General features: G+C 51.1%; 1 protein-coding gene across 1 annotated transcript in view; it reads right to left on the reverse strand.

Annotated features, from left to right (window-relative positions):
• Window positions 1–259: 259 nt before the first annotated feature.
• LOC149337289 (transient receptor potential cation channel subfamily M member-like 2) overlaps window positions 260–12,043 on the reverse strand; it is a 350,682-nt gene continuing 338,898 nt past the window's right edge. Inside the window, exon 28 of the mRNA XM_089554378.1 lies at window positions 260–370. Coding sequence (XP_089410504.1) covers window positions 260–370 — 111 coding nt within the window. The remainder of the gene's footprint in view (window positions 371–12,043) is intronic.

Raw genomic sequence — 12,043 nt, forward strand, 5'->3', positions numbered from 1 at the left:
TCTAGTATTTCAGCTGTGGCAGTAAAGGTCAGTCGCTGCGTACTCGTCTCGGCCTCGTTGCTTGAGCTGTAACGACAACGAAATAATAACTTTGCCAAGCTTACACCTCGTCTGCATTGCTTTGCACCTCATTTTTATTTCGGAAGTCATTCGCCGTATGGGAAACCATCGTGCACGAGGAGAAAGGAGGTGATGCATCCTTGAAAGCTCCGCTCTCTTCACATTCTGCTGCATGGTAGAGGTTCCCACTCTCGTGGTTCTAAAATGTAAGCATGCTCTGGAAGTTCCAAACTTCATTGAGCAAGTTGCTGTGGCCAGAAGGCAGCTTCAGAAAGAGGTCGTCTGTTACGAGCCTCCATATAACATTAGGCTGAAAGGGAGAGAAAAAGAGGTTTTAAGGAAAGGTTCTATTGGTGCATCACTGGTTAAGACAAGTATACGTTATGCTCACACAACCGAATCAAAAATATGCTACCCATGAGGAGAAATAAGGCCCAGTGCAGTAAGCGTCTTCCCACGAAACTACACTCAGTATTCAAAGGTTATAAGCGCCTTTCATCCGAAAACACTAAGTAGAGATGAAAAAAAAAATCATTTCTTCCCCTTCTAAGCCTGGTAGCTGTGTTCAAGAGCACCTAGTTTTTTAAGATAATAAAGTATTCGTTAAAGTTGGTATGGTTGTTTATACTACTCTCTTATCTCCTGTTTTCTACAAATAATTATTCACGAAAATTACCGCATACGTGTGAGCCTTACAGAACTAAGACAGGAATGAAACGCATCCATTCTTATTTGCCACTAGTTTCTACTCTTGATCAGTGCTTCTGCCTCGGCTTCTATTTGGTGCTGTTTCTCCCGTCGTACTTTCACACGAACTATACCAGCCAGACCACAAGGTTTTTTTTTTTTTAATGAAATTGTTTACTCCAGTTTCATAGTGAGAGCTACGTAATGCTCTAAGGCAATGAAATTTTTTTTTGGTTTGCTCATAGTAAAGTTTTTCCGAGACAAGGCGAAATGGATCCTGGGGTGGTATTCTTCCGGTGTAGCCTTTTGCGACATGTCGCCTTTGCTCTTCGCTCACTGGCTCGAGCCGCGGTGACGTCGGCGTGACGACACGGATCCGCCTTCTTGCAACGTCATCGTGACGTCGCCCGAATTTACTACGGTTAGTCGAACAACGCAATGCGCTGAAGCGATTTGTGCGGGCTATGGTGCGGGCGACGGCCTAGGACGCCATAGAGCCCACTCTCCTTGCCTGGTTTTTGAGCCTCGAAGACGAGTACCGTGACCACGGACACCGTGACCCGTTTGCTTTAACCGACGAAGCTTTTCCATGTCGCCACGGCTATCGTGCGAGTCGGCACACGACAACACTGGGTCTCCTTTCCTCACCCTCCATCGGGGTGAGCAGCAGGGAAGCAGGGATTCTTGCGGCGCGGCCAAATTACCGTCTGCTGAGCCGGGCTGCCGCTCGCCATGCGAACTTACTTTCCACCATCGTAAACAGACGACGAAGCAGACGTTGCCCGCAGCGACGAGATGGCATTATGCTGCTTGAAATAAAAAATAATCATCTCTGCTATAATTAACAACTACTAATCAAAGATACGAAAGTACTGCTGCTAGTGAATCAACACTGGTAAATTGTCGCTTCTCGGAGTGAATGAAAGCATCGCAGACGAAAGATCCGGCGGCGTTTTCAGTTTCTTCGAGCAACTGTACGCACTTTTTTAGGCCCCGCCCTAATGCGACATGTCGCAAAACGCGACACCGGGAGAACACCACCCCTAGTTGCCCCCTCACTGATGTCTCAGCATGTCTATAAGCACGCGGAATGACGATAATTTATTTACCAACATATCAATTTGCGTTAATAGTGAGTGATTACTACACAGTTAGGAAGCCTTGAGCACTGAGAAACTACCCGAAATAGTTGAGGCTAAGAGGTGCACGGCAGGAAAGTCAGCACCCCCTCCATACCAATCACAGAATCAGAAGTTGCTTCGCATATGGCGGGAATGTATTTTCCGCTTTGTTTGTCCTTTTCTTCCCCGTCGGTGACAGCGCATCTGAGAACAGAGTTTTTATCATTGCTGTTTTGTGTTTACCTGAGTAGACTTGTGAGGGAAGCCAACACTAAAAACCAAGGAATGTTCAGGGGAACTTTTTGAAAAATTTGTGGCGTTGATCAGTGAGAACTTAGCAGTGCAAGTAATTAATGTAATTAGTGTAAGTAAGTAATGTCTGAAAGATAATTGATTAGGAACTGCAAAAAACAACAATATGCCACAAGTTGGATCCGGACCTATGACCTCCGTTGGTGCCGTACCCATGAGCGACGGCTGTCCACCTACTTTCGGGAATATTTACGGACCGACCGACCGACCGACCGACCGACCGACCGACCGACCGACCGACCGACCGACCGACCGACCGACCGACCGACCGACCGACCGACCGACCGACCGACCGACCGACCGACCGACCGACCGACCGACCGACCGACCGACCGACCGACCGACCGACCGACCGACCGACCGACCGACCGACCGACCGACCGACCGACCGACCGACCGACCGACCGACCGACCGACCGACCGACCGACCGACCGACCGACCGACCGACCGACCGACCGACCGACCGACCGACCGACCGACCGACCGACCGACCGACCGACCGACCGACCGACCGACCGACCGACCGACCGACCGACCGACCGACCGACCGACCGACCGACCGACCGACCGACCGACCGACCGACCGACCGACCGACCGACCGACCGACCGACCGACCGACCGACCGACCGACCGACCGACCGACCGACCGACCGACCGACCGACCGACCGACCGACCGACCGACCGACCGACCGACCGACCGACCGACCGACCGACCGACCGACCGACCGACCGACCGACCGACCGACCGACCGACCGACCGACCGACCGACCGACCGACCGACCGACCGACCGACCGACCGACCGACCGACCGACCGACCGACCGACCGACCGACCGACCGACCGACCGACCGACCGACCGACCGACCGACCGACCGACCGACCGACCGACCGACCGACCGACCGACCGACCGACCGACCGACCGACCGACCGACCGACCGACCGACCGACCGACCGACCGACCGACCGACCGACCGACCGACCGACCGACCGACCGACCGACCGACCGACCGACCGACCGACCGACCGACCGACCGACCGACCGACCGACCGACCGACCGACCGACCGAGACCGACCGACCGACCGACCGACCGACCGACCGACCGACGGACGGACGGACGGACGGACGGACGGACGGAGCGTCCCCTTTGAAACGGGGTGGTGGCAATTACCACCGCGCTCGTTTTTTTCCGCTTTATTGCTATTTAACTGTGTTGTAAATTTCTATTAAAGTTCGCAATTTTCATTCAACACGGTTTCCTACACTTGTAACCCTATGTGACCTCCCTTCTCTTCAGCCACCAATCTTCCAATCGTTTTTTGCGCACTTCCACCGCATATTTATTTACATGATGTTTCTTATCTCTAAACCTTAGGGCCCAGTAAGGGTGACTTTGCCTGCATCTACGCCCGGATGGATACCATCACATTTGAGTTTGAGGGATAATATCTTTCTACAGATCTGCCACACACCGCACAAGTGTCATCATTTTCGTTAATTTTTTTTTCGGTAGCTGCCTGACCTATCTTCAAAAAGTGGGGCACTACCTCTTGAGTTATCATAAAAAAATTCTTTCCTGATCTGCCTCTTCCAGCATCGATATAGTTCTACACTATGATTCTTTTCCATTGAATTAATCCAATTTTTACCCTCCGCGTTTTTGACCTGTCGTTTAATGCTCTTTCTTTCTCCCTCCCCGTGTCCGGCATACTTACTGGTTAGTTTTCTAGTTCTTTTCCGCCACTGTGAGTCAACGCTCTTTCTGTATAAGTATTTAAATACCTTAGCCACCCACCTGTTATCATCCAGTTTTCTCAGTCGTTCTTCTTTAGTATTTCACTCTGAGCTTCCCCTGCTTCGACCGATGCCCAGCCCAAATCCCCTTGTACTGCCTCGTTTGTGGTTTTGTCGTGGGCACCTAGTGCTAATCTTGAAACAGCTGTCTTATTTGTTTCTAATCACGACTGAACTTCTGCCTTTAAGCACAGAACCGCATTGCCGAACGTAAGCCCCGACACTTCCAAATACCTCTCAGTAATTCATACTCTTTTCAGAAGGACGGCAGATTGGGCGAATTGGTGTTCCATCGTCACAAGAAAATTCTAACGGTACTAGACAAGTTCAGTTGTAAGTTCAGCGCCACGTTTGTCTCCTGCTCTTTCTTGTCCAGTTGTCTAGCGCTGTTTGCATTTTTTTGTCATCATACTTTTTGTTCCCCAATGATGACCTATGTTTCATTATCCCGGCATCTCTTCGCCCTTTTGTCCGATCAGATTGTTCATACTTTTCCGTGTATATCAGCCCTTCGCTTAACCCTATCCGAAGGTATTGGGCCATTCTGGGCATTTCATGGCTTTGTATTGTAAGCACCTTATCAGTTGCATCGTTGAAATCATTATACCTGAAAGTTGCGTTAAGCTGTAACCAACAACGTTTCCTTTGTCTTCACAATTCACCAGTTTGCAAACCTTCCTGGCAACCTGCTAAAAGGACAATATCGTCCGCATACATTAAACATTGCAGCCGTTGCTCAGCGACATTTCTGCCTAATCTGCACAGAAGATTATCACTTTAACTACCCTGTAGCCTTCTTTTCATATTTATCACACAACGCATGAACAGCAGCGGTGATAGAGGACAACCCAGCCTTAATTCTTTGTATACCTCCAAAGGTGTCGTACTTTTTATTCCTCCCCACGTAATTTCAACTTTATTTTATCTCTAGATTTCCTGCAGAAAATCAGTTACCTCATGACCGATACCTTCATCTTTGAATATGATTCAGAAGATTTGCCTGTTCAAATTGTCGTATGCACCGTTATGTCCAGAAAGGTTAAATGCAGAGGTCTGTTTTAAGCCTGAGCTTTTTTCTGTGCATTGGGTAAGCACGAGCAGGCTATCATCTAAGCGCTTACCCCTTCTGAGCAAGTTCTGATGTTCTCCATGTATCCAGTTGCTTTCTACCGATGACTGCTTTTTTTAAATTCAGCGCTTGGAGTGCCAGCCTCTATACAACAAATTTTATCGTAATCGGTCGGAAGGATTTTATGTTCACCTTATCTCCTTTCCCTTTTTAATTCAAATTAATTTTACTCTGTCTCCAGCTGCGCAGAATTTACTTACCTGTTATGACTGTCTGCAATGCTTTTATCAGCGTTTCCTTACTTCTTGGGCCAACTTCATGATCAGCTTAACTGAAATTTCGTCCATCCCTGTTGATGTGGGTTTAGGAATATTCGCATCCGCCTTTGTCCACTTAAGGCTAGTGAGTTCTAGGCTGTTCTCTATTGGGCTGTCCTGTGTTGCTCTCTCATCTGGGGAGATTACGTTATCGTCGTTCCTAAACGTCAGAGCTATAACTGACGTAATGTAGTTCACAGCGTGGTGCCTCTGTAAACATTTGCCCACAACATCTTGAATCTGTTCCTGCTTTCTTTGACTCGTTTTACCCAGCTATAGTCCGATACAACTTAAGTCTGCAGTGAAGCTCCGCCCATATTCAGCCTCTGCGCACAGAATTCTTCCACGACGAAAAAGTAGTCCGCTGCTTATACGTTTCGTGGTGCCTAAACAAGAAGCTTATCACAAGAAAAAAATTACGAGCTCTAGAATTTTGACACGTGGATTGTTTCATATAGTCAAACATTAGAAAGTTGATTTTGTTAACCGTTAGATTGGGCAACGGAGTAATACAAGACAACGCAGACTGCGGCCGAATGTTATCAACTGCTGTTTTTTTAAGTTGTATCCTACCATAGTTGATATGGTTCCAGAATTTTCTTGGCCCCAATTTATTTGCATCACGATGAAGTTCGCCTGCCAGTGATCAGAGAACTGCGTTATTTTAGCCTGGACAAGGACCTGAACTTGCTGTTTCTTTTGTCTATATTGTCACGTTTCCCCAAGGCCAGTCACCAGCAAGGGCGACCGGAGCGCAGAGCGAACAACATAGGAGGCACGGAACAATAGCGCGCGCACACCAATCAGGCACTTACTTCACATCGTCTTCTGTGAATATCCGTTGCATGGCCCCCCGTCCGGAAAAACACCGTCACGGTGTGCTGAATGACGTTGAGGGGCATGGCGAGACGTAGGCTTTCAGGCGAGAGACGTGGACGACATCACGTTGAAGGTGGCGGGAGGAAGCGTGCGGGAAGGCCGGAGCGATCTCGTAAGTGACAGCAGTTACCTGGAACAGGACACGGTACGGGCCAACATAACGGGACAGAAGTTTTTCAGAGAGGCCGACGCGGCGAGATGGGGACCAAAGCAAGACGAGGGAGCCAGGAGAGAAAGAGGCTGTGCGGTGACGGCGGTTGTAGAACTCCTGCTGGGAGGCCTGCGAGGCGAGAAGTCGGGAGCGTGCAAGTGCGTAGTCAGCACAGGCAATGGCGTCTTGGGCTTATTCAGAGGACGGAGCAGCAGGAGTACGCAATAGCGTGTCCAAAGGCAACTTGGCTCGCGACCGTATAAAAGGTAAAACGGGGAGTAACCGGCAGTATCATGGCGGGAGGTGTTGTATGCGAAGGTAACATACAGGAGAGCGAGGTCCCAGTTGCGGTGATCGGGGGAAACGTACATAGCGAGCATATCGGTCAGAGTGCGGTTGAAACGCTCAGTAAGTCCGTTTGTCTGCGGGTGGTAGGCCGTGGTGAGCATGTGCTTAGTAGAGCAGGACCAAAGAATGTCGTAGACAACATTGGAAAGAAAGCAGCGGCCGCGGTCGGTAAGAAGTTGGCGGGGAGCACCATGGTGCAATATGAGATTGTATAGCAAAAAGTCCGCAACATCTGTAGCTGTACTGGTTGGCAATGCCCCCGTGATCGCGTAACGGGTGGCGTAGTCCGTGGCAACTGCAACCCATCTGTTGCCGGAGGTGGACTCTGGAAATGGACCCAGAAGATCCAAGCCGACGCGATGGAAAGGTTCTGGGGGCACGTCAATAGGTTGAAGTGTGCCAGCTGAGAGTAGCAGGGCGTTTCCGGCGCTGACACTCATCGCAGGCTGCAACATAGCGGCGTACGGAGCGGAACAGGCCGGGCCAAAAGAAGCGACGTCGCGCACGGTCGTATGTGTGCGATACATCCAGGTGGCCAGCAGGGGGGAGATCATGGAGTTCATGAAGGATAGCAGGAAGAATGTGCTTGGGGACAACGAGTAGGAGGTTGGGACCATCCGGATTGATGCTGCGGCGATATAAGATTCCGTCAGAGAGCAAAAAATGCCGCATCGAGGGATCAGACAGAGTGGAATTGAGGCGGTCGATAATTTATCGCAAATTGTCATTGCGGCGCTGTTCTTCGCCCATGTTGGCAAGGACAGAGATAGAAAACAGGTCGGCTTGGGTGGCAGTGCCAAGCAAGTCACACTGGCCAATGGGGTAACGGGAGAGGCTGTCGGCATCTTGGTGTAACCTGCCAGACTCGTAAGTCACGGTGTAATCATACTCTTGCAGACGCAATGCGCATCTTTCAAGCCGCCCTGTAGAGTCCTTCAGAGAGGAGAGCCAACATAGCGCATGGTGGTTGGTTTTAACTGTAAAAGGGCGGCCGTATAAATAAGGACCGAATTTGTCAACTGCCCAGACAAGGGCTAAGCACTCACGCTCAGTAATGGAGTAATTGCGCTCGGGGGCAGAAAGAAGGCGGCTGGCATCGGCGATGACACGGTCCTGACCGGATTGTCGCTCAGAGAGCACAGCGCCGATGCCGTAGCCACTGGCGTCAGTACGGACTTCGGTGGGGGTTGCAACATCAAAGTGCGCCAAAACTGGTGTGGTGGTCATCTTGGCGATCAAAGTGGAGAAGGCTCGTTCTTGGGCAGGTCCCCAGACGAAGGTGGCGTCTTTCTTCAAAAGGCCGGTGAGGGGACGGGCGAGGTTAGCGAAGCTCTTAATGAATCGACGGAAGTACGAGCAGAGCCCCAAGAAGCTTCGGACGTCGGGGCAAGATTGGGGAAAGGGAAAGTCTTTCACGGCCCGGATCTTATCGGGATCAAGGTGAACCCCCTGGAAATCAACGATATGGCCCAAAATAGCGATCTGACGTCGCGCGAAACGGTACTTCGAGGAGTTAAGCTGGAGGCCGGCGCGACGAAAGAGGGAACGAATCTGGGAAAGGTTTGCGAGGTGGGATGAAAATGTAGGCGAAAATACAACGACGTCGTTCAGATAACACAGGCACGTGGTCCACTTAAATCCCTGAAAAACGACGTCCATCATGCGCTCAAATGTGCCTGGCGCGTTGCGTAGGCCAAAAGGCATTACTTTGAACTGATATAGCCCATCAGGGGTCACAAAAGCGGTTTTCGGACGGTCCTTCTCATCGACGACAATTTGCCAGTAGGCGGAGCGAAGATCTATGGAAGAGAAGAATTTGGCACCGTGCAGGCAGTCAAGGGCGTCGTCAATACGCGGCGGGGGTAGACGTCCTTTTTCTTCACTAGTACCAATGGAGTGGTCCAGGGACTGTGGGATGGTTCGATTATGTTCTTGGCAAGCATTCTTGTCACCTCGTTGTTAATGACCTTGCGCTCGGCGTGGGAGACACGGTAGGGCCTGCGGCGAACGGGAGGTGCATTACCGGTGTCAATGTGGTGCGTCACAGCGTTATTTTGGCCCAGTGAGGTGTTGTAGAGGTCAGAAATGTCGGAAAACGACTGGAGTAGGTCACAAAGCTGGGAAGTTTTGGCGGGGCGGAGATCGGTGGGCATCATGGTAGTGAATGCGTCCAAGGACAGCGGAGTGGACCGCGGTGGGTCTGGTGGGTCGCGATCAGGAGAGGCATCTAATGTAGCCACATGGCACTGGCCGAGTGGGGACAACGTAGCGACGCACATGCCGGCTGGAAGCAGCTGGGAGGAGAAGCCGAAGTTCAAGGGAGGTAGAGACAGGTTGTTGGCTGTGACGGTGGCGATGGTATGGGGCAAAATAACACTGCGGGTCAGTGCGAGGTCAAGGATTGGCGCAATGATGTAGTCACCATCAGGAACAGGGCGAGAAGGTGTGAGGGAAACGAAACATAAGGCTTGAGAGGGCAGGTGGGCATAGTAAGGGCAGGTCAACCGGAGCGATGAGTCGATGGGGTCAGGATCGAGTTGAGGAAGATCAAGGTGATGGACACCCTGCGAGCCGTCAATGAGGGCAGAATGATCCGACAAAACGTCTAAACCGAGGATGAGGTCATGGGTGCATGTGGTAAGGACGGTGAACTGAACCAGCCTACTGTGGTCACCGATTGTCACGCGAGCGGTGCACAGTCCCTCGACAGCAGGCATGGCACCATCCGCGACGCGCACACGGCACGTTGCAGGCGTAAGGACTTTGCGTAGGCGACGGCGGAGGTCAGCACTCATCACGGAAATATGGGCACCGGTGTCAATAAGGACGCGCACAGGAACACCTTCAACTGTAACGTCTAGTAGATTGGGTCGAGCCGTCAGTAGAGGGTTTGAGGTCCGAGTCGGTGATGCAGCGCCACCTCCGCGAGCAGCATCACTTAGTTTTCCTGACGAGAGAGACGGTAGGACGCAGCAGTCGAAACACGAGGCGACTGCGGTGAGCGTGAGCGGCGGGCTAGCGGCGAAGGCGAACGGGAGGACTGTCGTGGAGGTTGGTCCGCGGCCACAGACGGCTAGGATGGGCGGCGGGGTGAAAAGCGGCGAGTATAGTTTAGACGGTAGTAGGAGGTGTCTCGCGGGGGTGACGTCCAGGGGCTGCTGCAGTGGCGGGCAATGTGGCCGATCCGAGAGCATTGAAAACAGATTGGGCGGTCGTCTGGCGTGCGCCACTCATTCGGATCGCGGTAACGCCGTGGTGAATAATAGGTGGGACGGAAAAGGACGGAAGGTGGTTGCTGTGGGGACGAGTTTCCGATGGCCCAGAAAGCCGGAGGGAGGTTGAGATTGGAGAGTATTTGCCGCACGACAGCCTGAATAAGCGACACGGAAGGCAGTGTGTCATTAGGTGTGGTGGATGATGTTAACACAGGGCTTCCAGTTCACGGCGAACAATTCTTGTCACTGTGTCGGTGACAGGAGGAGAGTCTCAGGGCACTTGAGTTTGAAGGCGTTGGTCCTGGCAAGAAGATGTAGTGGCTGTGTTTGGAAGGCGGGAAAACTGTTGAGAAATGCGACGGCTTTTCACTTGTTCAAATCGACGGCACTCCTTGATAATGCTGTCAACAGTTGTGCAGTCTTCGCAAACGAGCAGATGAAAGGCATCGTCAGCAATGGCTTTCAGCACGTGGCCCACCTTGTCGGACTCGCTCATGGTGGCATCGACTTTGTGGCAAAGTGCCAATACGTCCTGTATATAGGCCATGTAACTTTCCGTCGACGACTGCGCACGAGAAGCAAGCTGTTTTTGCGCAGTGATCTGCCTATCGTCAGGTCTTGCGAATAGTGCTCGCAATTTCTCTTTGAATATATCCCAGCTTGTAAGTTCTTCGTTGGTTTCAAACCCCACCCTCGCCCTTCCATTCAGATAGAAAATTACGTTAGCAAGCATTAATGTTTGATCCCACCGGTTATATGCGCTTACTCTTCCGTAAAGGCTTAACCAGTCGTCGACATCGATGCCGTCGTTTCCCGAAAAGTTACCAAGGTCACGGGACGAAGCCATGACCACGAAAGGAGCAGCAGGTGGTCCGCGACTTGCCGGGTTGGGCCATGATGGTAGTAGCGCCGGTTTGGCGACCGCTTCGGAGATCCGTGGTACTGGGATTCCCATTTCTCTTGAGATAACTGCGCCCTCTTTGCTTCTCTGTGTTCTCCTGAAGCCACCCGTTCTTGTTGGATTGCCTTCTTAATTTCGATATTCCCCTAGGTTCGTGGCTTCCGCTTGCCTCTCGAGTGTTTTGCGCCTTTAAATTGCTTCGTTTTTGTACTGGTGACAAGTTCTGATTATAATCCCACTTTTCCATGGGGTGTTTCTCGATTGTGTCCCCTATATCGGCTGCTATTAGCACTACCTGTTCGTCGTTTAATTTTGCGTTCTGTTTTTGATTTATCTGCATTTCTATTTTGCTCAGGGCTCTCAGCTGTTGACTAATACCTTTATGATCACTTCCCAGGCTCTACTTCCCGTCTTCGTCTATTCCCATGATTGCGAGCTTGCTATTCATCCCCTGCTACATTAAGCAGTAGTCAGTGGTCGTCTGCCTGCTACGGAATTCCCATGAGATTTGTCCCTAATATTTAGTTTCGTTATTGACAATAAGCGCCGCTCACAGAAGTCTATTATTAACTTCCCACTACACACTGTATCCCTCCAGACCCTCGATATGGCCATTCATGTCATCAAGCTGAATGACATCGGCTCCTTTTCCGAATTGCTTTATATCGTCCTTGAGGCACTTCAGTAGACCCTTATTGTCTTGCGCGCATCTGTCCCCTGTCCCTGAATAAACTACCCCTAGCCATGTCCTTTTACCGGCAATTGTACCTAATACCCAGACATGTTCTTTGGAAGTTGATTTTGCAATTGATTTTGCAACTTGGATGTTAATTTGAGAGTTGATTACCGCAAGCGCCATCTAGAACCTGATCTACCTTACAAGGGCGCCAGCTATGCGAGAACCCTCATACGCGACCTATGGTATCAAACTATCAGAACCGAGGCCGTCGTTAAGCTATTGAGTAGACAATGGCATCTTTTAGGTATGAATGATTAGCCTGCTAATTTACTATTGAACACGGCCACATAATAAAAAATAGACAATCAACGCGATTCCTTAGGCAGAGTAACATTCGCATTAATGCTCCCTTCGGACGGAACAGCTGTGCCGCTGACGTGTTCAGACCGTGCGAGCTGGTGGCGGGATGTAGTCCATAAATCTCCGGGGTGACGCGCGGTGCCTTC

This window comes from Amblyomma mixtum, chromosome 7 (genome assembly GCF_055824585.1).
Source record: "Amblyomma mixtum isolate Tamu chromosome 7, ASM5582458v1, whole genome shotgun sequence".
Lineage (NCBI taxonomy): Eukaryota > Metazoa > Arthropoda > Arachnida > Ixodida > Ixodidae > Amblyomma > Amblyomma mixtum.